General features: G+C 43.5%; 1 protein-coding gene across 1 annotated transcript in view; it reads left to right on the top strand.

Annotated features, from left to right (window-relative positions):
• The first annotated feature begins 1,007 nt into the window (after positions 1 to 1,007).
• STX17 (syntaxin 17) overlaps positions 1,008 to 26,396 on the top strand; it is a 105,993-nt gene continuing 80,604 nt past the window's right edge. Inside the window, exons 1-3 of the mRNA XM_068147764.1 lie at positions 1,008 to 1,139; positions 3,909 to 3,999; positions 4,540 to 4,572. Of these exons, the coding sequence (XP_068003865.1) occupies positions 1,008 to 1,139; positions 3,909 to 3,999; positions 4,540 to 4,572 (256 nt within the window). The remainder of the gene's footprint in view (positions 1,140 to 3,908; positions 4,000 to 4,539; positions 4,573 to 26,396) is intronic.

Raw genomic sequence — 26,396 nt, 5'->3', positions numbered from 1 at the left:
CTTGAATAGAGATTTTGTATGCAAAACTCCTAGGGAAGCTGCCAAAAGGGAAAGGAGCACAGGAGGGATGGCTGGTTGAAAAATAAACAGGCAAAACCAAGAGAAAAACCCAAACAACCCAAACAACTTACTGAGAGGTGAGAAACCATCTGCCTCGTTGTGCAGGATGGGCTTTCAGCAGAAGGCTGTCCAGACTAAGCTTGGAGTCGCATGGTGAGCCAGTAATTCACCCAAACAACTTGCAAGAATTGAAGAGATGAATGTACCACAAAGGAAGCATATAAAGATGTTGTCTGAGCACTTTCTGACAAAAATCTGTAAGGTAAAGGCTCAGCTGGAGCTAAGATTATGAGGAGAGGGCATTAAGGGTTACAAGAAGGGTTCTACATGAACAGTAATGCTAAAAGAAGTTCAAAGATCTTATAGGCCTGATAATTAATGGTGAGGAGCAACATAGTGGCAAACATTACAAAACAGGGTCCCCAGAGTATTTTTTACATTTACAAAGCCAGTAAATGTATGTTTTATATGTACCAGCACTATTTGTTATGAAGGATAGGCTACAGGGGAGAAGCAAAGAGTTAGAGACCACTACAGGTGCATGTATTCAGATCCATAGTGCTTGATGAGATTCATCTGACAGTACTGAAAGAATTACCTGCTGGCTGGCTGTGAAAAATCAGGGTGACCTGCAGAGGTCCATGAAGCCTGGGAAAAGGCTAAAGGCTAAAAGGCCTGTATTTCATAAAGGCAAAAAGGAGAATCCAGGGAACAATGTGAGAGTTACTGTCCCCTCCATCACTGAAAAAAGAACATCTTCTTGAAATTAATTTTCAAGCATAGCAAAGACAAGAAGGCTGTGGCCTGTGTGAGGAGGCAGATGGCACTGTTAGCAAATTTACAGACTGTGTTAAGTGGGGGGGAGTGATTGACACACAGAATGGCAGAGCTTTAGTCCAGAGGAATCCTGAGAAAGTTGAAGATTGGGACAGCAGAAATTTTATGAGATGAAGCAAGAAGAAATTCAAGTTTTCTGCATTCATGGTGGAATAACTCCAGCACTGGTACAAAGTGGTAACTGGCTAAGCAGCAACTTGTCTGAAAAGGACCCCAGGGGTGTGGTGGACTGGCTGAACCATGTATGGTTGAACCAAAAGCTATTGTAAGGTAAACCACACACTGGGCTAGAAAGAACATACCCATCAGACAAAAGTTGTTCTCATCAACTTTTACTTGGCCTTAGTGAGGCCATATCTGGCCATACATCAGCTACTGGCCCTCCTTCCTACCCCTAGTTCAAAGGAGGCTGGAGGGAGTCTATCACAGGACTCCCAGGATGGTGAAGGACCAGGAGCAGAAGCAGAGATTGAGGCATTACTCTGGTGACGAGGAGGCTGTAGGGTGATTTCAGTAGTAGCCTGCAGCAGCTGGAAGGAGAATAGCAAAGACAACAAAGCTAAGCTCTACCATTTAGTAACTGACTATATGACAGGGAGAAACAGTCAAGAACTGCAGTTAGGAGGTTCAGGTTAGGTGGCTGGGAAAACCCATGAGAAGAATAATGTAGCTCTGAAACATGTCACTGGGAATCTCCACCCTGGGAAATTTTCAAGAGATGGCCAGATAAACCACAGCAGTTGACTAGACAAACCACTGGCACTGGTGTGGGTGATACCCATGGTATCAAGCAGGAGGATGGACTAAATGATCTCCACAGGTACCTTTCAAGCAACTCTTCTATAATGAACATAATCCATCAGTAATAGGAGATACTTGGGTGATTGCACAGACACAAAGCCAAGTTTCAAGATGAGATGGGCTTCTGGATCAGGGCAAGAGCAAAAATCTCTAGGAATGTTTTTAATGATGATGTATTTTGGTTTTACATGTGTCTTGACAAGAGAATGTCCATGTTTTTCTGCCTCCAGGAAATCTTTCCTGAAACATTGCTCTTCTGCTCCTGATAGCCACTGAGCACAGAGTTTTTCTGTTTCCCAGCATTAGTCTATGTATCTTGTGTGTCTACAAGTTCCTCTCATACTTCTTCAGGAAGCTTGAAGCCACTTCTGCTGACATTTTCTTTTGTACCCAAGTCATGACTCTTGAAACCTTCTCTTTATTTTTGCCCTTTGATGTGTTTATTTGGTTTGGTTGGGGGTTTTTTGCTGTTACTGGTTTTAACAACCTTTGTCCTAGATCATACAACTGCAGCGAGCATACCTTTTAGAAAAGTTTGATTTGTGGACTTCTGCTTCAGTTTCCTCATTCTTAGGGAGTACAGTTTCCATCCTTCCACCAAAGAAAGCCAAGCCATACTTGTGGGGTTTTTTTTAGCAAAAACCAACTTGCTTCAACCAATGTGTGCTCCTCTGAGCTCTCAGAGGAGAGAAGGGTGCATTCAAGATACAAGGTTTGTACTTTTTTGAGAGCTGTGCAAGAGGAGGACAGAAATAGGTTGCAGAATAGCCATCAAACTCACTGAGATTTTATAAATATGCCCTTTACATTTCAGCATAAACTTGAGATGGTTCAATGTAGTGGTAAGTACCTGCTCTGCTGAGTTTTGGCTGTGGCCTCCCTAGTCTCCAGACAGTGTCTTTTGCAAGGGAGTGTGTGGGACTTTCTCAGGCTTTCCAGTTGCGTCTGTTCCGGCTTGTATTAATAGTCACTGAACCACAGAAAGACTGACTTGGCTTCCTTCATATTCTTGTTGTGAATCAGGCAGTGCTGGGACTTGTGTCTGGTTCTATCACATGCTGTGTGAATTTCCCTCACAAGCAGGTTGCTAGCTATCCTGGCATTCTTTTCTTCCTAGTTTTGACCAAAATCTGTGGCTCACCTTGTTGATCTTTGTTTTCCCCCTAAAGTTAGTATTTGACTGACATTTTCTAACAATAACAAAAACATTCAGCAGACAGTTGCTCATCAGCCTCTGAAGACAACACAGAAACTGCAATGTAGGGCATCCTCTTCAAAAGACCCAAAGGTTTGTGATTTCAGCTCTTAATTTCACAGTAACTTTGCGAGGTATGCAACTTCTCAAGCATCTTTTAGACTTTGTGTCCTTTACCTTTTTACTAGGTCTTCATAAGTACATTTTCCGGTAGCCTCAAAACTAGAACTCCCAGTAACTTCACTGGGCTGCTTATTTTTACTCAAAAGGAACAAAGACTATAGGAGACCCTAAAGTCAGCTGATGAGTGACAGCATTCAAAAGGCTGGAGCAAGGAAAGAAACAGAGAGCCTGTGCTCATAAGATGCAATGGTGAATGAACATGAATGTTTGGAAAAGTCATTCTTTACTTGACTGTCTTTCTGCCTGTCCCCCTTTCCCACAGTGCTTTTGTTAGTAAACAGCACTCTTTCTTTGAATTCCATTTCCTAAAATTGTGTACAGTTTCCTGTGACTGTCTTGGGCCTTCTCTGGAATTATGAATATTATTATCTGGATTTTTTTCTGTTGTATTTGGTAGTTTCTGGGGTTTTTTGGTATTATCGTTACGTGATCTTGTTTCTTCATTTGTTATGTGCTGTTTCATATCTGAATACCTACTCCCCTGTCAGGTGTCACCTGATCCTGTCTCCTCTAATATTTTTATTTTTACATATTTCTCCAAGTTCACTTCCTTTTGGTTGGCTATTAGCTGGATTATTGCTCTCATTAGTTAGTTTATATTAATTATCTGAGATTTCACTACCACATTTGAATTTTTCAGCTGCACATTTGGGTTTTGCTTTGATACTGCTTCTCCACTTTCCATTGCTATCCCTGAACAGTATGGCCCTGTAGTGATTTCTGTGATTCAGCTACAAAACAAATTTTGCTGTCAGTAAAACTGAAAGTAACCACGCTGGTGTGTTCGGAGGAAAAAGAGCTGGTCCTTACGTTCTGCGTTTATGTCCCCTAGTTGTCAAAGCGGTGGAAGGAGAAGAGGCTGTTAGACAGCAGCTATGTGGTAACATGTTCTTCACTATGTGAAACTGAGCCAGAGTATGACAGTAAGTTCTTACCTTCTCAAGCAGTCTCTCATTGCCTTCAGAAGGCAGCAGCAGGACAGAGTTTTAATTGTGTTTGGCTGCTCCTTTGAGGTTGCACGCAGACTATCAGTGGGCTCTGCACACTACAGATTGGAAATCTCGGGTTTAGAAGAGCTGCCAGAGGAGTGCTGACATTGCATAAGGAGCTATTCTTGCTTCAGCATTGCTCAATACCTTTATCACAATTTGGAAGGAAATGTATAATTGTCACATAGATGTAGATGACATAAATTGTGATCCAGTACCCAGAAGCCAGCTTTTAAGACCTTCAGGCCCTGAATTCAGTCTGTTCTGCACAGAAGGAGATCATTCAAACTACTTCTCATGCAACTCTTTCCCAGTGCAAATGGTGAAATACATAGTTTGGCATTTCCTCCTACATCTATGCTGTTCTCCTGGAGATGACTCTACTTCCATACAGTGCTGTTTTACAAAGTAAAGGGCTGGGTTCATTTTGTGAGATCTAAGAGATTGTAGATAACAGAAATTCACTCTCTGCAGATGTCAACGGGCACTCGTACGCACCCAGTAGAGGTGAGGTTGTGGACCCACCCTTCCCTGCTTTGACAAAACTGGAATTGGTTGTGAAATATCAACACACAGGCACACATACACACAATTTTTCATTAAGTTGGTGCAGCAACACTACACAGCAGAGCAGGAGGGCAGGATGCTGTTCACACTCTCTTCTCTTACATCTTACAACACACAGAGCCAAGTGTAATTTTAATTCAGTTTCTTCCTAGCAATTAATACCCTCTAGTTCTGGTAACAGCTTACCTATGACTAATGTGATTATAGCTGATTCCACATAAGTAAATTAATGTTAAATGCCAAGATATGGATGGGAGAATGTAGAAGCAATGAAATTTTGATCCAGCAGTATAGATATAGCCCATGCAGCACTTAATTTGTCGTGTGGATCAAGCAGTTAAGTACATATTCTGAGATTAGATATTTTAGAAGGTTCACTTGTGTTTCCTGTCAAGTTTGCACAAGTAGAGATTGCTGGTGGCACTATGGTGTTATCCCATGTGGCAAATACTTAGGTGAGCTTTGCTAGTGTCTGCCTTTATCACTTAAAAAAAAGTAAATATGTCATTAAGTTTTTAATGTGCATCTACAATGGGCAGGCTGAGGGAGCTGGGATTGTTAAGCCTGGAAAAGAGGAGGCTTGGGGGAGACCTCATTGCTGTCTACAACTACCTGAAGGGAGGTTGTAGACAGAAGGAAGTTGGTCTCTTCCCCTAGGCAACCAGCACCAGAACAAGAGGACACAGTCTCAAGCTGCGCCAGGGGAAGTTTAGGATGGAGGTGAGGAGCAAGTTCTTCACAGAGAGAGTTGTTAGCCGTTGGAATGGGCTGCCCAGGGAGGTGGTGGAGTCACCATCCCTGGAGGTGTTCAAGAGGGGATTGGACGTGGCACTTGAAGCCATGGCTTAGTTAGTCACGAGGTGTTGGGTGACAGGTTGGACTTGCTGATCTTTGAGGTCTTTTCCAACCTTATTGATTCTATGTTCTACAAGATTGAGTTTTCCTCAAGGTCAGTTAAAAAAGATGGGTTACCTTTTATCTAATCACCATCTCCTTCTGTCTGGAAGGATGCCAAAGAAATCTTTACTTTTTGAACTACAATCTCCTTTTTGTTTTATCTTTTCACAGCTCCATTTAATAAGTCTCTGATAGAAACCCACAAAAATATTTTTACCATTTTTGTTAAGAAAATCAAACAATGAAACATGATCCAGCCTTAGAGAAACCAATGGATTTGTGTTGGCTTTATGTCTGTCCTGAATCATCACCACCACACCTGACTGTATAAATGTTAAAATAAAATACCACAATTGTTGAATGAGAGTTTTCAGATGTACTTCAGAAGCATTCTAGGTTACATATGCTGAAGCTGGCATTGAGTCTAACTTCTTTTCAAGGGGATGAGTGCACTATCAAAATATTAATGTATTTGTATGAGTAGTGCTGAAAGTTATTACAAGCACACCTTTTGTTGGACTGTGCAGACACTTTGTTAATCAAATGTAAAATCTGGGTTTAGTCAGGAGACTTTGCCAAACATTGTATTAGTCGTAACTGCTGCTTGCCATCTTGTAGTGTTTAGAAACTATGAAACTCACCACATTAATCAGGACCACTTCCCAATCCTGCTCTCACTGCACAGTCTGAGCAGCCAGCTCATTTTTTTTTGACTACCTGGGATTACACCAAGTTTTTTTCTTCAGCAGAAGGTATGGTAGTCGTGACACTGAGGAAATCCTAAGAAACAAATCAGCCATGAGTGAAGTGCAGATAAAAATGCTTCTGTAACATTTTCTTGCTTTCCCCACTCTCAGTTCTCTGCAGACATAGATGTGCACACGTACATGTACACACCACTCCCTGCATCCAGTGCTCTGCTGCCAAGCTTGCTCCAAGACAAGCATCTGGCATTTGCTCTGTCCTGCAGACAGGTCGCAAGTGACACGCACACAGTGCAGCTGTCTGTATCTGGCACTCAGGTGACTATTTGTTTGCTAATCAACCAGCAGCCACATTAGTTGAGTTGGAGGTTAGGAGAGAGTGATTAAATACACAGAAAGAGAGGCTGTTCTGGAGCTGAGGGTGAAATGCTGGGTGGTAATTACAAGAGATGTAAGGATTGTTTTTGTAGCTGGGCCTGTAGCAAAAATTAAATCTCTCTATTCAAGCTGCTTGTCACTGAATATCCAGTGGCAGTTTCCGAAAGCAGAACAAAAAAAACCAAAAACCCAAACCCAAACACGCTCTGTTCTGCAGTAAGAATAAAAAGGTATCTCCATGTTTGCATTAAAAAGCTGCAGTCACCTGCAAAAATGATCAAATTTCCAACTAAATCAAATGCGCAGTTTCTCACAACGGCTTGCAAAGGACGTCAAAAGTTATATGTGAAAAGAGGAGTGGAATCTGATAGCTCCGTGCTGCTCAGTTCAATTAGTTTAGCTAGCTGACCAAAACTGCAGGTGTTAATTCTGCAGGTGCCAGTTGGGTCTAATCAGTCTGCAGGTTTTATCTGACACTTAGTGTAGCTCAGATGGCCAAGCGACAGGCTTAAGGGATGGTCACCTGCTAAGATGTGATTTGTCACTTTATGTTATGCAACTTGTAATAAAATACAACTCCATATAATTTTGAATTTATTGTGGCTTTATAGGAGCATTTAACCTATATAGAATGAGGAGAAAGTCCTCTAATTATTTAAAAACTTCAGTATTCTATCACTGAAATACACAGAGTGACATCTTGAGGTCTTGAGTTCATCTTGAAATCTGCAATAATGGAATAAAGTCATTAATTTTGAGTAGAGTGTGTCTGTTCTGTGGGCTGGAGTTTGTAGCATGGCTGGGGTAGGCTGGGGAACTAGGGGTATGTGGCCCAGAAAAGAAAACAACAAGGGGAAATCTAACTGCTGTCTTCTGTTGCCTAAAGAGGATTTACAGAGAAGACAGACCCAGACTCCTCTCAACACTGCTCAGCAAAAGGACAAGAGACAATGGTTTTAAGAGGCTCAACAGGGTCCTGGGCAACCTGGTATAGTTGGGGGTGTGCCTTCTGACTGCGGGGAGGTCAGACTAGATGACTTTGGGAAGTTTCTTCCCACCCAGACCACTCCATGATTCTAAGATGCAACAAGGGAAGTTCTGACTGTAAAAAGGAAATTCTCCACCAGAAGAATTAGTCAAATGCTGGAACAGAGCTCTGAAATGTTGAAGAGTCTCTGTCCTTGAAGTTATTGCAAGGCAGTTTGGTTTGGTCTTTCTTGCAGCTAGCCCTGGCTTGCGTAGGTAATGGAAGTGAAGGACTCTTTCTAGCCAAAATCTTCCTGATGTTCTGGGTTGCCTCCTGGCTGCCTGCCCTACTCTTCTCCCTGATCTTTCCAAAGATGAAGCCCATCCTCACCTTAGGATCCTGAAGGAAATCAGAGAGGACAGCAGAAAAGGCTTGTTTTGAAAAAGAAGCTCTTAAGAAGTGATTGTGGTTTTGTTAATTTACTATTTGTAATTGAAAGCTTATGAGGAGTATGGTTTTTGCTTTCTAGTGGTTAGCCAGCTGACTCATGCACCATCATTTTTAAGGACCACACACAAGCAAACTGCACTGAGTTACACTCAAGACACCTCACAGGCATCATATCTGGTTATTCATTAGGGGCTGTGAACAAATAACTGGCTCAAACCCACTATTTGGTTTAAGTCTAACTAATTCCAGAGGTTTTGCTAAATAAAGAGCACTTGTCTCTTGGGTGCTTGTAAAAGGAAGAATGCAGCTCAGAAGTAGAGACAGCCTGTGGAGGCGGAAATTAGCAGTCCCCTCCCTTTCTTAATGAGTCCTGCCTTCAGCCAAGAACCATAGTGCAGGGAGTCACTGGGACCAGAAGAGGTTTTGTTGACCACAAAGGAGGTAAGACTTGAATGACAGAGTTGTAGTTGTGGATGTGTGTCTTTGAGAGCTTTGTAAAAATTCTGGTGGAGTTAATCCCAGCAGGACTAGAGTTGAGCGTGGTGTCATTAGATACAGTCCAACATACATAATGAAATTGTCTACTCCTTCAAGACCACTTTATCACGTATGCCAGAGCTGGTTCCCCCAGCACATGCACTGTGTACTCTATCTTCTGTGCTGCTGCAGGTAGGCATCTGTAAAGTGATGGTGCATTGGACATGTTAGTGTGCTCTGCCTTTTGCGAGGGAATGCATGAAGTGAAGGCACTCCTGGACTTGCTCACAGCCTGTCTAGTCCTGGAGCCTCTGATGTCCAGGGCAACGTTATACACAGGTTTCCTATAAATTTCCCTGTCATAACAGTGCAAATAAGCCAAATCCCAGTTCCTCATGGGCATTTTCAAAATTAGTGTGTTAGTTGAGTGTGGTGGCTTTAGCGGGGGGTTGCAGGACTTCAAAAAGATAGATAAGGGTCTGCACAACTGTGTTTATTTTGTAGGCCTTGGTCATGCCTTGCTTTCTGTCTTCCTTTACTTTTTTCCCAAAGAGGAAGACAAGCCATCTCCTATGGTCACAGGTTGTGACTCCCAGCCCAAATTGCCCTGTCCTGTGACACTTGCTTGGGCTGTTAGCTTAGAGTCAGAAACTGCTTTATTTCACTGGCTCTAAATGTGTGCCTCTGAAGTGCAAAAAAGATAATCCTGGGAGGTGCCCTGGACCTCTGGAAGAAGTTGAAGGATTGTGCTTCTTTTGTCAGGAACTGCTTTTTTGTTCCCCCTAGAGCCTGGAACTGGGTGACCACTGTGTTTGGTGCAGGCACATTTTGTGGGTCATGTCTGCAAACCTGCCTTGAGTCATCTGAAAAACCATCTTAGTTTGAGGCCCCAGAAGCTCATGTGTTCTAAGTGCCTGCTGTATAAGACCTCTTACTTCTGTTCAAGCCTGCACACTCCTTTTGGAAAAGAAGCACTTGGGCCTTTGGTTAGTGGCAAAGAGACAATGGATTGAGTTCCCCCTGCCCCAGCCCAGGCAGGTCTGCATGTGATCAGCTGGATCTGATGTCAGTTCATCCCAGATAGCATTCAGTAAGGCAGGACCCCTTTGTAGCACTTCCTGGTGAGGTTATAGCATGACTGTGGTGTGTTTGCCCTGAGAATGAGATGAGATGATCTCCATGATGGACCCCTTCCCTCCTGGAGAGCTTTGGAGATTAATGTTAGGCCAGAAAGCACAGACCTGGGGAGGGATTTGACATGGCTGTAGGCCTTCAGCATGGACATGGGTAGGTTCCTCCACTTCAGAGCACCCTAAGTCAGATGGTCTTATGAATGATCCATCAAAGTACTGTCAGTGTGGCCAACACTGCCTTTTCAGAGTTATGCACACAGCTCTGGAAACCTCCAACATAGTTCTTCTGCCTGTTTCCCAGGCTTTTGCAACTTGCAAAGGGTTAAAGATATTTCTCTGCACAGGGCTAGCCTACCTGGGAAGCAGGGTAGATTTAGGAGGGCTCTAGCCCTTCCACCTAGCTTCTCTGCAGCCACACAGGTTTACACAGTGCCAGCGGTAAGCCCGGGAGCTGCAAACTGCACAGCCTCCTCCCCGAGCACAAAGAGCCACTTTCCCTGCACATGCCTTCATTTAATGAGCAGTAGCTTCCCTGAGCACACAAGGCCTTGCAAGGGCTGCAGCAAGCAGCCATCACCATTCTGTGTCTATAGGGTGCCTGGCAGGGCTTCGCTTTAGGTTGGTACTTAGGTGGTATTGTAGTAAATTATAAAAGATCCTCGCTTTGATGCCTTGTGAGAGAAGGCACTAGGCCTGATTTCCCCGTCTTGCTCCTTGTGTTGTGATTTGAGCAAGTCACTACAAACTGCCACCATGCTGCTTTGGTAACCACTTTGCCACAGGTATAAATTACAACCCTGGGTGCACAGCGGTGGGGGATTGAGGCCAACCATCTCTAAAGGTCAAAGGAGCATTCATCACACCGCCAAGTCTGCTGTGACTTCATTGTGACTTCACATCAATCAAAGTGCTGTTGCTGTTAAAGAATTTCAAATCAATACTAAATAAATAAATAAATAAGAGCCACACTTTCTTCTTTTTTTCTGCTCCTTTGTTCTGCACAGAATTATCTTGTTGTCCTCTGGTCTTCTCAAACAATTTTCCTGGGTGTACAGGTTACAGATATAAGTGTATTTAGCCAGAAGCAGAGTATAAAGGGATGGGATCATTCCCAGCCAGCTTAAAATAGAAGGGAGCAGTGGTTAGAAAAAATTGCTGTAACTGTGACTTCCTCAAACGGCATGGCTCTGATGTCAGATACCAGGAAAGAGGAAGCAACAGTGAGCATGCATGATGATTTAACCAAAGGTGCAATTTGTTCCAACCTTCTGATGAAAGGCTCTCCCTTTTAAAATAGGAAATATGAGCAGAGTAAGCAGAGTACTGTTAGAGATCCCCAGCTGTACAGAAATAAATGAGGAGCAGATTCAGTCACCCTCAGCTGCCTGGCACCGACTGCAAGAGCACATGCTTGCTTTCAGTTCTCTCCTCGTATGCCTTTGCTTTGATCTGGAGAGAGCCTGCCCCCAGAAACCCCACAGAACTCCTACTTGACAAGGTTAAATTACAGTTCCTAAAAAAAAAATCCTAACACTTGAAATAAAGTAAAAGCCAAGACTGTATTTGACAACTGTACTGGGATTTTTGTCTGCTGCCTGTGTTTGGATTAAAGCATCAAGTGTGGTTTGGCCAATTTGTTGCTAAGTCAGAGCAGTTTACAGCTGCTATTTTCTGAGCTGTGCTGTATTTATCTGAGAAAGCTGATCATGAATTGGTCTCACATAAAAGTATAACTTTAAAGGTAAGGTAGCCATTAACTCAGAATGTACTTAGGAAATTCTTCTGAATTCTCCATTTGCTGCTGCATGTCTAGCACAGACAATGTTTCCATTGTGTTATAAATTAGTGATGCTCTAACTTTGAAGCTGCCCTGCTTGAGCAGGAGGTTGGAGTAGGTGACCATCATAGTAGGTCACTTCCCACTCAGAGAACTCTGTGGTCCTGTGACTATTTATCATTGCTGGCAGACCAAAACAGTAAGCAGGAGGGATCTGTGGTGAACCTCAACTGTCACTGCTTGTGACCCACACTCAGATGATCTGGGCACATGGTGCCCTCTCAGTAATATGAAAGAAACTGAGAAATCCAAATGTCCTCTCAATCAATCCTACTGAATTTTGAGAAAAGTGCCAAAAATAGTAATTTTCCTGCAGCATTTAGAATCATGGAATTGTTTAGGTTAGAACAGACATTTAAGATGATTGAAGCCAACCATTAACCTAACATTAAAACATGTCCCTAAGCATCACATGTACAGGATGGTGACTCCAGAACTTCTCTGGCCAGTCTGTTTCAGAGCTTTACAATTCTTTCAGTGAATAAATATTTCCTAATGTTCATTCTAAACCTCCCCTGGTTCAACTTGAGACTATCTTCTCCTGTCCAACCTTTTGTTATTTCAGAGAAGAGACCAACCCCTACTTCTCTACAGCCTCCTTTCAGGTAGTTGTAGAGAACAATAGGTTCTCTCCTCCAACTCCTTTTCTACAGATTAAACCACCCTAGTTCTCCAGTTTCCTCAGCTGCTCCTCAAAAGACTTGTTCTTCAGACTCTACACCAGCTCCATTGTTCTTATCTGGATACGCTCCAGCACCTCAACGTCCTTCTTGCTGTGAGGGCCCCAAAACTGAACACAGTGTTCAAGATGTGGTCTCACCAGTGCTGAATTCAGGGGAATGATGACTTCCCTAGTCCGGCTGGCCACATGATTTCTAATACAGCCCAGGATGCTCTTGGCCTTCTTGACCTCTTGGGCACATTGCTGGCTCATGTTCAGCCAATTATCAAACAAGACCCCCAGGTCCTTTTCCACTGGGCAGCTTTCCAGCCACTGGCCCAAGCCTGTAGCATTACACAAGGTTGTTGTGGTGACCCAAGCACGGGACATGGGACAAGCAAGTCTCTCTTGCTGCATGGGGGCTCTTCCCTGAAACTGGAACCTCACCTTTGCTGTGAACAGCTCTTTATTCCCATGAACAGCAACAGTGGCCTTCTGCACCACTAGGCACAGCTTCTGGAGGGCTAACTGGTCATCCCCACTAGCAGTGTGCTGCTCAGTGCATCTTGCCTCTTTGTGCTGTAGCATCTCTTACAGCGGCCTGAGCAGCCTTAGAGAGGGAAGATGGTGACAGTGGTAGGCCTGAACAGACTCACCACCTTGACAAGTGTTACATAGATTAGCTAATATTTTGTAAATTCAGAAACCCTACACCTGCATCCCTTGCTTTGTAATGCCAAATAAAGGAATGTTTCTGGCAGTAGCTTATGAGTGGGAATCTGAGATGCCTTTGTAGCAGCTCTAAAGTGGAAGAGCACTGTGGGAGACCTGCCCTCTCACTGGGCTGGCAGAATGAGGAGTCCAAAGCTGAAAACCAAGTAGTTATGAGAGACAGCAACAGAGGAGGAGGGCTCACATCACAACTTCTTTATTTTTCACAGAATGTTAGGGATGGAAGGGATCTCGAGAGATCATCTAGCCCAACCCTCTTGCCAGAGCAGGATCACCTATACCAGATCACACAGGAACACATCCAGGCAGGTCTTGAATATTTCCAGAGAGGGAGACTCCACAACCTCCACCCCAGGCAGCCTGTTCCAGTGCTCCAGCACCCTCACAGTGAAATAATTCTTCCTCCTGTTTCCATGGAACTTCCTATGCCTCACTTTCCACCCACTGCCCCTTGTCCTGTCATAGGGCATCACTAAGAAGATTTTTATCTATACTTCTTTAAATTCAAAAACTAGTGAGCACTTGGTACAACAGACAAAGCCAATTTTTTTTACCTGTCCAAAGTATTTCTGATGTGTCTCCCAGCATGGTGTTTAGTCACCTGTTGCTCCTTTATAAACATTCTAAGTGGAGTCCTGGCTTGAATGAAGTGGGGCTGTGGGCTCTACCATCAGTGAGAGCTGCAGACAGGAGTCCATGGTTTTTGTTTTTTTATTGATGAAAATTAAATGGAGAGATTTTTATTTAAACTAGAGCATAATTTAACAAAGATAAAGTCAACTCATCCCCAAGTTTGAAGCTACTGTACCGTCAGGTTTGCTGTTCACCATAATGGCTTCTCCATTCTCCTATGAATGATTAAAAAAAAATTACCTAGATTTTTCTACTGGTGTGAAGTCCCAGTTTCATAACTCGAAGACAGTTCAGTGTACTATCACATGACATTATAATTATCAAAAAATCATGCATAAGGTCGAGAGAAATGTGCTGAGTGAACTGGGACATTTGGAGTCTGTAGGCACACGGCCTTAAGACCAAAGGAGGTTAATGCTTTTGGCATCACACAGAGCCAGTATTATGTTCATGCTGTCGTAGGGATTTCTTTTTCCACAGACCTCCTGATTGTAAAAGGGGATTCCAAAACTCACATGCAAGCAGCAAATGTCTCCAAGTACACTGTGGCACCTGGCCAGGGACAGAAACCCCCGTTACTGTCTGCTGCCGGGGTACGCTGATTGGAAATTGGATAGCTGTCCGAGCACAGTGTATCACAGCGCTCCAGAGTCATGTGAGAGAGCCATCAGGAAACAGTAGCTGACAGTCACATCACTGCCAGTCAGAAAGGGATCTGTGCTTAAAAGGAAGCCCTGGATGCTTTCAGCATGACTGAACCTGCTGCTAATCTGCATATGTCTGGATTAGAAGTCACACCACCATGAAGATGCCATGAGCCAGGCAGCACCCATATGTCAAACATGCGCTGACAGTTCCTAACTATCCCGTCCCCCACAGCTCTATTCCTAAGCATGAACAACAAATAGGAGGCAAAAAGCAGAGCATACAGGCTGTAAAGCATATCAGTCCTGATCCCCGTATTCCTGTGTTGTTAGGATTGCTAGATTTTTATACTCTGAGTGTATTTGCACATCCTCTTAATCATTTGAGAAGGATTATTGCATTCACCCATAGTTGCTCATTTTAGTCCTAAAAACATTATGATGTGGGGTGACTGCATATATCACTCTTAATCATATGCAGAAAGGCATATCCTACCTTCCTGACAGTGTTATGGACCACATACCATTTGATTTAGTCTGATGACAGGGTTGTAAATGAGGAGCTTCACATCAAGCTCCCTGACAGGGTGATGCCTCCTATTCCAGCCTGAATACAAATACTGCTGAAAGCTGGGATTGGTTCTGATTAATCAGAAGATGAATACCAGTGCCAGTGTGTGTTTGCATCTGGTTGTACATGCAAGCATGAGCATGGACAGAAAGACAAACAAATTGGGACAGATTCATACAAAACATTTTGGCCATATGGCTAAAATGGATCAAATCTGAAATGTGATGAACCTAGATCTGTGCAGAAATGGTGAGCAAAATACATAACATATTTCTTTTTCAGTCTGTTGACTTCTGGGGAAGACCTGTATGATGTGACTTCCCAAAAATGTTTTTTGCATGCTAGTGATGAGTTCAGTGGTGAACTCTGATTCCTACAGCAGGCTGAAGTTAAAAGACAGAAAAAGGGCTTTTGTGTATTTTAACATAACCACTAAAGTAAATGAAGGTTTCCCAGTGAGGACAGCTGCACCATGCATATAGGGACAATTATTTCTTGAACCAGAACTGACTTTACTATGAGTTGCACTTGCAAGCCTTTTTTTATCTGCTGTGACAGAGGTAAAAATCTTTGTTCAAGATTTGTTGATGATGTGTAGTCTCCTGCATAGCATGTGGAACAACAGGCAAAATGGTGGTGAGAGGATCCCAGCCCACAGTTTGGTTAGCACTCCCAGATTAGAGGCCTCTGGAGCATAGCTTCAGGTTGCAGGCTACCTGGAAATCCTTGCCAGAAATGCTTCAGAACATGCGGGTGGGAGGAGGGAACAAGTTGTAAAGATGCAGAATCTTTCTTTTTACCTTTTTCTTTCAGAAATCAAGTACATGAAGCAGCTGTTCCCAATGCAGATGCTCTACACTCATCTCTCCTGATTCACGTTCTGGTTCCTGTTAGTATGTAGATGCATTGAAGATGCTCAGGCTGAATCTGGGATACAAAGCATAATGGAAGCAAGGCTAAAGCTGAGTCAGTATGGTTTATCTGGAGCAACCCAATCCAGCTATTCTGAGCACTCATGTGCTTAGGCACTAGGCTCTGACTAGTTTTGGTTCTACTGTGTACCTGTTCAGACCTCATCTGTAAGTAGAGGCCAAATATCCCAAAAATTCTTAGTTTTTCAAAGATGCAGCTGGCAATTTGGAACTTCTTCATGACTGAAGAAGTTAGGTACCCAGCTCTTACTGGTTTTGTGAAAGCAATGGGAGTCATCCAATTGGCCTGCTTAGTCACATTCCAAATTCCCACAAGATACTTATCTATGCCTTTCAGCAGCTTTGAAAACTTCTGCCTCAGTGCTTTCTAGAGTATGTTGTCATTAATATTGAAAGGTCAGCCAGGGTTGCAGTGTTATTTGGACAGAACTGATGTGTGTAGAGGAGACACATGCACATCACAGAGGAAACCTGAGTCCTGCACTGGAATGCAGAGTTAAGCCTGTACTGGACTGTAGTGGGTTAGAAGGCCGATCCTCCCTTGCCTCCCACCACGGCAGAAAAAAAGAGACTCAAAGAGATTGCAGAAGTGGTGGAAAGTTTAAATGGAAAAGCAGTGAATATTTTACAGAGAACCACAAGCACAGTGAAAAAAGAGATCCCAAAGCATACCCAGAAGCATCCCAACACTTCCATCTCCCCACCTGAGGGTACACCCAAAAACCCCAGGGCTCTTTCTTCCCCCCCTCCTTTAGACTAATCTCAGCTGGCCAGATCTGAGACTGCCCTTCCCCTTCTCCTCCAGGCCTGGCCTGGCCAGGCCCCAAGAGGCCTCGAGATGACTCCCCCTCCATTACCAGATAGAGACTATATAGAAGCGGTGAGGGAGAGAGAGAAAGTGCAGGGCTTTGCAGGTGGTTTTTGTAGGGAGCAGAACATCATGGGATAAAATACATAGCTTCCTGTATCCACCCACTGGACTGGACCCTCGGGACACCCAAGGTGTGCCTTATGTGGTCACAGCAGCAGGGGGGCACCCATCCTGGACCACCACATGGACTTAGCTCACCATGGTCTGGGGCAGATGGGCACTTCATGCTAGGCATGGAAATGTAGACTGGGGGCAATATGATTTAAACACAGGCATAAATCCCAGATCAGGAGCCAGATAGTTCAAACTGAACTAATGCATTGGACTGTGTACTTTTTTTTAATTTTGTTTAGAATGTAATTCATGGCAGTCAATGCAAAGTTTGCTCTAAATTATTCAACAGCTGTGGTCCCTGTAGGTATTATTGTATGCTAACTAGCTTTCCTGAATTAATGTTGCTTATTCTACTTTCGAATAAAGCTAAAAAATTAATTGTTACAAGCTCAGAACTTACCTTGCTTGATCTCACATACCCTCCCTGCTGCAGAGCTGGAACTACAGTGACTTTTGAAGGCTGGGTGCAGTGCTTGTCCAAAATCATGAAGATGAATTAAAAAATAATACCTCAAGGACACACTAACACAAGGTAAGTGAAGTCACCATGATGTTGATACAGATGCTTCTACCTGAAATGACATTCTTGGTCTTAGGCATTTATATTTACTTGATGGGCTGTTAACCAAGTACATAACAGTTCTGGAGCCCCTATTACAAGAGGGATATGGACATGCTGGAACATGTCCAGAGAAGGGCCATGAGGATGATCAGAGGGCTGGAGCACCTCTCCTATGAGGACAGACTGAAGGAGTTGGGGCTATTCAGTCTGCAGAAGAGAAGGCTCCGAGGTGACCTAATTGTGGCCTTCCAGTATCTGAAGGGGGCCTACAGGAAGGCTGAGGAGGGACTTCTCAGGATCTCAGGTAGTGATAGGACTAGGGGGAATGGAATGAAGCTGGAGGTGGGGAGATTCAGGCTGGATGTGAGGAGGAAGTTCTTCACCATGAGAGTGGTGAAGCCCTGGAATGGGTTGTCCAGGGAGGTGGTTGAGGCCCTGACCCTGGAGGTGTTTAACACCAGGCTGGATGAAGCTCTGGCCAGCCTGATGTAGTGTGGGGTGTCCCTGCCCATGGCAGGGGAGTTGGAACTAGATGATCCTTGTGGTCCCTTCCAACCCTGACTGGGTAAGGAAAAAAGAAAGCCTACAAAGCCTGGGATCTTCTTCCAGGTAGTATCTGGGAAGAAATAAAGAACTTGATACCAGAAGTGTTGGACAGGGCTAGCAGTTGAAGAGCTGTGTGGAAAAGCTCTCTTGGAGGCCAAAGGCAGTGGAAGTGAAAAGGAGGAGCAAGGAGTGTTGGAGAGCAGTGAATAGTGGCACAGCAACATTGGGCAGCCCTTAGAGCCACGTGGGGTCAGAGCTAGGTGGCAGCAGAGGATGCAGGCAGCACTGTTCTATTTTAACATGACAGCTGGTCATGCCAGGGTCAGGAACGGTTTCACAAGAGTATTAGCAAGCCTCAGTGAGCCTCCTTGTTGCTCTGCCCCCATGCATTCCCCTGGCTGCAACTGTGCCCCACTGCATTCTCCTAAGTGCTTTGCCACTTTCTCTATACACCTTTGTTACAGCTGTGGTGGGCAGTTCTCCACACAAATCCCAATTTCTTTTTTTCTGTTTTGTATTATTGGGGGTTTTTTAACATGTTTTGGAGCTCACACTTCTCTTTCCTTTGAATACTCACTACAAGAAGGACATTGAGGTGCTGGAGTGTGTCCAAAGAAGGGTAACAAAGCTGGTGAAGGGTTTAGAGAAAAAGTCTTATGAGAAGCAGCTGAGGGAACTGGTGTTTTTTCACCCAGAGGAAAGGAAGCTGAAGGGAAACTTTACCTGAATGAAGGCTGTAGCGAGTTGGTTGTCAGTCTCTTTTCCCAAGTAATTGAAGGTGAGACAGTTACAAGTTGCACCGGGGGAGGCTTAGACTGGACATTAGAAAAAAAAGTATTTCTTCACTGAAAGAGTTATCAAGCACTGGAACAGGCTGGCCAGAGAAGTGGTGGGTCACCATCTCTACTGGTATTAAAAAGACACGTAGATGTGCTGAGGGACATGTTTTAGTGGTGGAATTGACACTGTTAGTTTACGGTTGGACTTGATGATCTTAAAAGTCTTTTCCAACCTAAACAATTCTATGATTCTATTCTCCCCCAGGGACATGAACTCCTGTGGAGTTAACCAGGTGAGTAAGGCAGAGGAGAGAGAGAGATATCTGGGCAATTTTCTTTTCTTAATAGACTTATCAGAACAGGTCCCTTTTCTTTCCTATGGTGATGGAAGCGCTTCCATCTTTCCAGAGCTGACCCATATAACAGAGCCACCTTCATGCACATGTGTTGGCAAAGGATCAACTTTTTCCCCATGAGCTATCTGTTCACCCCACAGAAGGGCAATCCCAAGAAAAGGAGGCATTAGGACATTGTCCTAACATCAATACCAGGAAATCAGTAGGGAGAAAGAAAGCAAGGCAAGGGGCAAAAGTAAACAAGGAATGATCAGAAAAATGCTGGATACACTGTAGATTTGAGATAATGAAGGGAGAGTTATTTGCTAGAGAAATATGGAACCTGGAGGTTAAGGGGCAGCAGATGTTAAGTAAACACACACATTTAATCTTACATTCTTGCTTTCCTACCATCCACTGAAGAATTAATTAATGAAAGATCTGGCAGCTTGGATCTCATTTTCTGGAGAACAGACCAGAGGAAAACATGGACAGTTTTGGCAGTGTTTTAGTCATAAGGTCAGTCCAAGGAAAGGAATACTGCAACCCATTTAGTTACTTTGTCCAAAGAATTTACATTGGAATTATCAGCATATTTAGCACCCACAATTCTGAGACTATGCCCTGCATCCAGAAAGTCAGAAATGGGCTCACAATTCTGTGTGTGGTTTTTTTTCCACCTTATACCAAAATGGCATTGTAACTATCTCACCAAAAATCTGGTTTTTTCCTGTATTTTTGAGGTACTCTGGTAATATGGCAAGAAAGAAAAGAATAAATGCTGGATATCTAAACAGGAGAACACTGACATATTCCATCAGAGAAGGCAATGATACACAAATTGTCAGGAAGAAATGAGGCAGTGTAGAGATCTCATGTTTAAACCTAGGAATGAGGTCAAATTATTAAACCAGTTTTTGTTATACATGCTTATCTCGTTGTTTTAAATAACAAGGTCCTTTTTGTGAAGTATCCTGTTGATTTTCCCTGGGGAAGGAGTCCTTCTTACAAATGCCATGATGCAGGGAAAAGCTGATGATGTAAAAAGCACTAACACTGTGGTGTACTAAAAAGTGAGGTTACTAAATAAAGGAAAAAAACACATTTGAGGAAGTACCATAGATATCATTTTGCTGGCCTTATCGTTCATCTTGATATTTATGTGATTAAACATACCCTTTGTTACAGTAGAAAAGAAGCAGTGGCAGAATTGGCTTTTGCCTCCACCAGACTGTTGCAGAGCCTAGGAACTTTGCCAACACAATTACAGTGTAGTTGGCTGTAGATTATGCGAGGCCTCAATCCCAAATCTAGGTAAAACCACATCCTCTAGGAGAGCAAGGCAGTCTTTCCAAGCACATACTTAGTGTAGAAAGTTTAACAGGAGTTGCAATACATTATCTTTATTCAAAACATTAATTCTATTGCCAGTCTGGGTAAGAAGTCTAAACCATTCCCCTTTTGTACCCAATCTTGGCTGAATTTAACAGCAGATATAGAATGGAAAGGTACAGTAAGGAAGTATAAATATGTGATCAGCAATGTTTATGTTAGAAAACATCATTTCAACAGAAATGCCTTTGAATAGACAGACAGGAGGACACAGGGATGGAAATTTTATGTGTTAGCATCTAAGAACAGAGCCTCTTTCCCTGGTGTGAGGCTTGCAGTATCACCATGTTTCTGCTTATTTGCTTCCACCTTTCTGAGCAAGTGGCCCACAACAATGATCTGATGCTCTCAGTGTCACTAAAATGGAATCCCAGATATTAATCCCTCGTGCACAGGGTCACATGTTAGTTTTGGGACACCATGGGTAAGGTAAAGAAGGACAAGCCTGAACAGACTGTGCAGCTGAAATATAACCCTTTTTGATCATATCCATCACATGTTTTTTCCAGGGGGAAAGGCATGATCAGCAGGGATGCTAAGCTTTTTAACCTTGAATGACATCCTGTGATAAGCCCAGGCACACGGGAAAAGAAAGGCAATGGCTTCCACCCACCAGAAGTCTTATATTTCCACAGTGCTGAGGCTGTGATAATTATGACACATCCAGCTGGTGCTATTATTCAACCATTCCTGCAGGAGAGGGCTGGTCTTAAGCAGCATAAAGGTTGCAGGTTGCTACAAAACTTCACGGCTGTAAAAAGTTAATTAACAAAAAGCAGTTAACTGTTCCTATGAATGGCAGGAACAACTTCCACAGCCATGTGATTATATTTGCATTCAGTGCAGTGCTTGCTCATGGGCCAGAAGCCCACTGTGATAAGTGCTGCATGAAATGGGTGAATGGAAAAAGGAGAGAACAAACTCATAGTGGCAGTTGTCAGCCTGCTCTTGGAGGAACAGTTGTTGCAGTTGAGCCAGTGCCAGTATAAAACTTGCAGTGGGAAAAGGGGGAGAAAGAATCACAGCACCAAGAGAGCATCAGCAAAGCTATTAATAGGGAGAAAGGAGAAAAGGTTGAGCGCAGATGCTGACAGACTGGAAGATGCATGAATGCCAGGTGAGGGGTTGTGTCCAGGAGTAATGGGTAATACTGAAAGAGACTTGGTCACGATCGGAGGGTGGAGTTCAGCAACACAGGAAACAAAGAGGGAGAACATGGCTTGGTAGGTGCCCTTTTAGGGTGAGAGGGAAAACTGCAGCATGGTTGCAGATAGCACAAAGACACAAGTGCAGAGAAACAAACACAGATATGGTAAACTTGTCATCAGCACACCAGCGCTTGCATTCAAATATGCGTTAGGGTGCAAAGCAGATGAGAAACTCCTCAAAGTCTCTCAGGAGGCACAATCTGAGGAGGGTCATGGCTGAGAGCAATGTGGGAGCAAAGGGCTCAGGTACAAGGTTATTCAGAAGAGCAAAGAGGGGGAGGAAAAGAAAGAGAAGGGGAAAGGAATATGAGAGAAGACACATTGTTGTGAAAAGGTGGCTTCTAGGACAGTGATAACAGGAAAATAATGCTTGTCTCTGTCAGGGCTGGGAGACAATAGAGAATTTACCTGTCTGCAGTAGGTTTAATAATGGATGGTCATGAAGTAGACTGCTAGGGAAAAGAGGAAAAAACTGAGTAGAGAAGTGTTCAGACTGTGCATGTTGTTATGAAAGCTTATAGCAGGAGAAGCTCATGAGGGCAGCAAAGAGGAGTGTGGAAACAGATATGCAGCCAGGTTTGGTCAAGTGTCATCAGAGGTGAGACAGAAGAAAGCCAAGGTAGGTCTGGGCTTGCATTACAGAGTGAGGTGAGAGGTGGAAAGAGGAAGACAGAAGCATGAGTGGGACAGAAACCAAATAAAAGGGCTTAAGCAGAGCAGACAGGTGAGCACTGTGAGTTTGTGGGGAGATCTCTTGGGGCATAACAAAAAAACTAGAATGAGTTATCTTTGGAGGGAAAAGGAATCACGGTGAAGATTATTCTGGTACTTTGCATAGCATGTACTTTGTGCGGAGAATGGAATTTACATAGAGGGAAAAGGGCAGCTGAAAATTCTTAGCAGGGGTACATGGGAATTAAGCCTGAGGTAGTAAATAGTATTTGATCAGTTTGTGTTTTGTTACATCCACCTTTGTGGCAAAATTGTACAGTGACCTTTTCTGCAGTCTCCTCTCCAGCATTACATTTTGCCAGCTCATGAAGAAAAGGAGCCTGACTTAGACCACTCCTCATTTCTCTCCTGGACATCTGATAGCTGTCTGCAGTTATTTTTAGATGATGTATAGATTTGCATTTCTTCAGCTGGAATTTCCTTGTTTTCAACCCTGCTAGGTTGTCAGTCTCAGATCTTCCCCAAAATGCCTGAATTTGATCTTGAAACATGCTCTAAAGATTTTTCCATAGATCCCACTGTTCATCCAGCTTCATCCTTTAATGCCTCTATGCCAGCTGTACTGGCTAGGATGTCATAATAGGAATCATTACATGAAGTTTCTGTTAACACTCATAAAGATGCATGTTCTGTCAATGACTGAAAGTGTTGCTTTTTCCTGCCTTTGTGCTAAGGCAGCATCCTACATTCATGCTTCCCTTTCTCTTCTAAATCTTTTGCCTCAGATAGAGTTCCTTTTCTGTCCTGCTTTTTATGTTGGAAATACACACCATGTCACATGAGTTGACCAAAAAAGTCCCCTATTCCTCTTCCCCTACACTCTCTGAATAGAGGCCTGCGTGAGAAGCCTTGCCAGCTCTGAAATGGGAAGGCTGGTAGGTTGTTGTTTTTTTGCTTACATGCAGATCATTTTAATCCACACACACTCCCACTACAAAAGATATAAAGGACATTCCATTGCTTCTTGAGTACAGAACACTCCTAAACTGACACATTTACCACTTGGTCTCAGTTTGCACAGCACAAAGCACATAAAAGAGTGCTTTGTGCACAGTGTTATAATGCAGTTCTTTCAGAAAGCTGATAATTCTCTAGCCTGAGTTTTGGCATGATCTCACTGAAGAAGCTCAGCACATGGGCAGTAGGGTACACATCTGAGGAAGCCTTAGTTTGTGATAGCACTACATGACCCCTGGCCTCTATGCCTTCAGCCAATACGAGACAACATGAGATACAATCACAAGCATCCCTTACATGCCAAGACTTCAAGCCCAGATTACTATCACCAACAACTGTTTGAAGAGCCATTACAAGCTAATTGGGTGGCAAACGCTACTTTCCTATCTGTGGGAGCTTATTTATGGCCCTGAGAAATTCAACCTCAGGTTTAAAGAAAGGCCAAACCCAAGGAGAGAATCTGCTCAAGACATCACTGGCCTAATCACTGACTGGTGTCTTTATGTTATTAACTGTAGTCTCTAGAACGAGGATGATTTGGACTGGACAGCAAGTGTCAATCTTCCTGAAGAGAAGAAATAACTTTGTCTGTCTGAGGGTACTCCATAATTTTTCACATCAGGGATATGAGAAGATGACCCTGCAGCTCTCTGCATAGGGTGCTCCAGCTCTTTGCAACCCTTATCACCCCATAGATTATGGCATGATGCCAGGTACTTTAGCTTTGTACTGCATACACATTTTGAACCTTACCAAGTGGGACTGTATTTGTACAGGGAATGAAAGGATTTTGCTGGAGAGCAGCTGGCAGGCCATGTCCCCATTGAGGACAGGCTTACTTGCCATGTAGTTGGGGCAACAAATATTCATGGAGGATCTCAAATGATTTTCATTTCAAGCAATGTGACAATGTGGCTGCAAGACATTTTAACTGACTTACCCAAGAAGAAATCAGCCTAGCTTCAGGGAGGCTGTTTAATCCCTTTACTTAAAGCATTAATATGTTCTAAGCTCTTTTACCCAATGTGGCATGAATTTCAACCAGTTCCTAACCTACTGCCTTAAGTGAGATGACAATCAGGCTTTACAATTTAAAATGAAATATTTTACATCTCAACCACTCCCTGTGATTTGAGCATAGACAGATACAGTTCAAAACGTGAATTGAAATGACCAAATTTTAGTAGAGAGGAAACCCTGAAAATGTTGCCGCTCAAAGAATGAGTTAGATTGGCAGAGCAGAGACCAGAAAGCAAAACCATACTGAGAAAAGAAAACAACCCTGTGGTTCTCTGAAAGGGGCAGTCCCTCCTGATGAAGAGACCCTGGAGGCAGCTGTCTCCCTTGTCTGCACCATGAGTAGGATGCACTCCTACTTCCTGTCTGAACAACAGAGATAAGGTGAAAAAGCCACCGACACATTTGACATTTCTTTTAGTTTCCCTTTTTACTGCCAGACAGTATGATTCACTGGGGTTCTTGAAAGTTGGAGGTGTGAAAAGAAAATTCAAGTCTAGGGCTCATATTGAAGGGTAACATTCCTACCCTTATGACTGTCTCCAGGATGGCTGAGGGTAGGTCCAATTGACAGCAATGAGTACTCTGTCTTCTGCCACATCATAGATACAAGAAAACTCCCTTTCTGATTGTGATTCTTCTGCCTCCTCAGCTCTTGCTGCACAGGAGTCTAATCTAGGCCAGACCTGTAGGAAAAGGTTGATGCCTTGTATTTTGATCTGCTTCCTTTTTCTTTTTTTTTTACAGTGCCCTGAAGCAGCTCAACACATGCCCTCTCCCTTTAAAGTGGCAGATGTCACACCATTGAAGATGGTGAACAAAATGGCAGGTTTTAATAAAGTTCACAAAGGCATTCTACCAACCAAGGCTTTTTGGAGCTACACAGTGTCCTTTGATGCACATGAAGTGTTTAATTTCTATATGGCCTAAAAGATCTGCTTAAGACTTGGCTGGGAGGGACAGCCCCTGTGTACTTGAAATTCCCTGGGGGAATTTCAGCAATTAGAACAAGGTCATTAAAACACACCATTGTGAGTGATTCCCATATGCAGCATGCATATCCTGCATATCCTTCACATAATGCCTCATTCAAGTCCTTTAAGCACAAGCCAGGATGGAATGAACTATTCACTGCTCAATGCACTGGGGTGACCAGAACCTGGGACAGTACGACCTGCGTGTGAACATTTCTTCTGTGAATCTGGAAACTCTGTCTTCATTGCTTCTGCATTTTGTTTGAGCATGTTGAGAGACTTGAACAGTCAGTGATACATGCAGCCAGCCATAGGTCCCAACTATCTTCTGTGCAGGAGAATTTGTTTAACATCTTGAGCAGGGGGGCAAAAACGTTTACACAAACACACACGTACAGGGACACCCCCACAAACATACACTCACAAACACACACCCCCCATGCATATGTGCATACTACATATAGTGAGACATGCATAGAGAGATAGAATCAATAATGTTGGAAAAGACCTCTCAAAGATCATCAAATCCAATCTGTCACCCAAGACCTCATGACTACTAAACCATGATACCAAGTGCCGTGTCCAATCCCCTCTTGAACACCTCCAGGGATGGTGACTCCACCTTCCTGAACTATGTCTGCCTAGCTTTGTCAGTGATCCTCCCTTTTTAGACATGCTGTGGTAGTGTGCATGGATCTCTGAAACATTTCATTAGCAAGGACAGAACAGGTAGCTGACAAGCTCACAGAGCAGAAGAATAATTTAAGTTGGATGTGACCTCTTGTGGACACAAGGTCAACCACTTGCTCAAAACTGGGCAGGCCTGTGAGCAAAACCAGGTTGCTCAGGTTCTTATCCATCTGGGTTTTCAAAACTTGGAGTGAACATTTCACAGTTTTGCTGGGCAGTCTGTTCCACCATGCATCTCCATCTCCAAGTCTTTTTCCTCTGTGTGTGCTTACACAGAAACAGGATGGCAAGGGAAGGACAGAACACACCCAGAGATGTGTACATACTAAATGGTTTTAAACTATTTAGTTCTTTACAATAAGAGTGGTAAAATAATGCAACAGTCTGTCCAGGAATGTGGTTGAAGCCCTGTCCCTGGAAACATTCAAGATCAGACTTGATGTGTCCCTGGGCAGCCTTATCTAGTTGGAGGTGTCCTTGCTTACTGCCAGGAGTTTGGACAAGATGACCTTTGAGGGTCCCTTCCAACCCAAAACAGACTGTAAGTCTCTGAATCTGTGAACAACTGTAT

The sequence above is a fragment of the Melanerpes formicivorus genome, unplaced genomic scaffold (assembly GCF_026170545.1).
Source record: "Melanerpes formicivorus ecotype bairdi unplaced genomic scaffold, bMelFor1.0.p_v2 SCAF_15, whole genome shotgun sequence".
Classification (NCBI taxonomy): Eukaryota; Metazoa; Chordata; class Aves; order Piciformes; family Picidae; genus Melanerpes; species Melanerpes formicivorus.
Note: the sequence above shows the minus strand (reverse complement) of the source record. Positions and strands in the feature narration are given on the sequence as shown.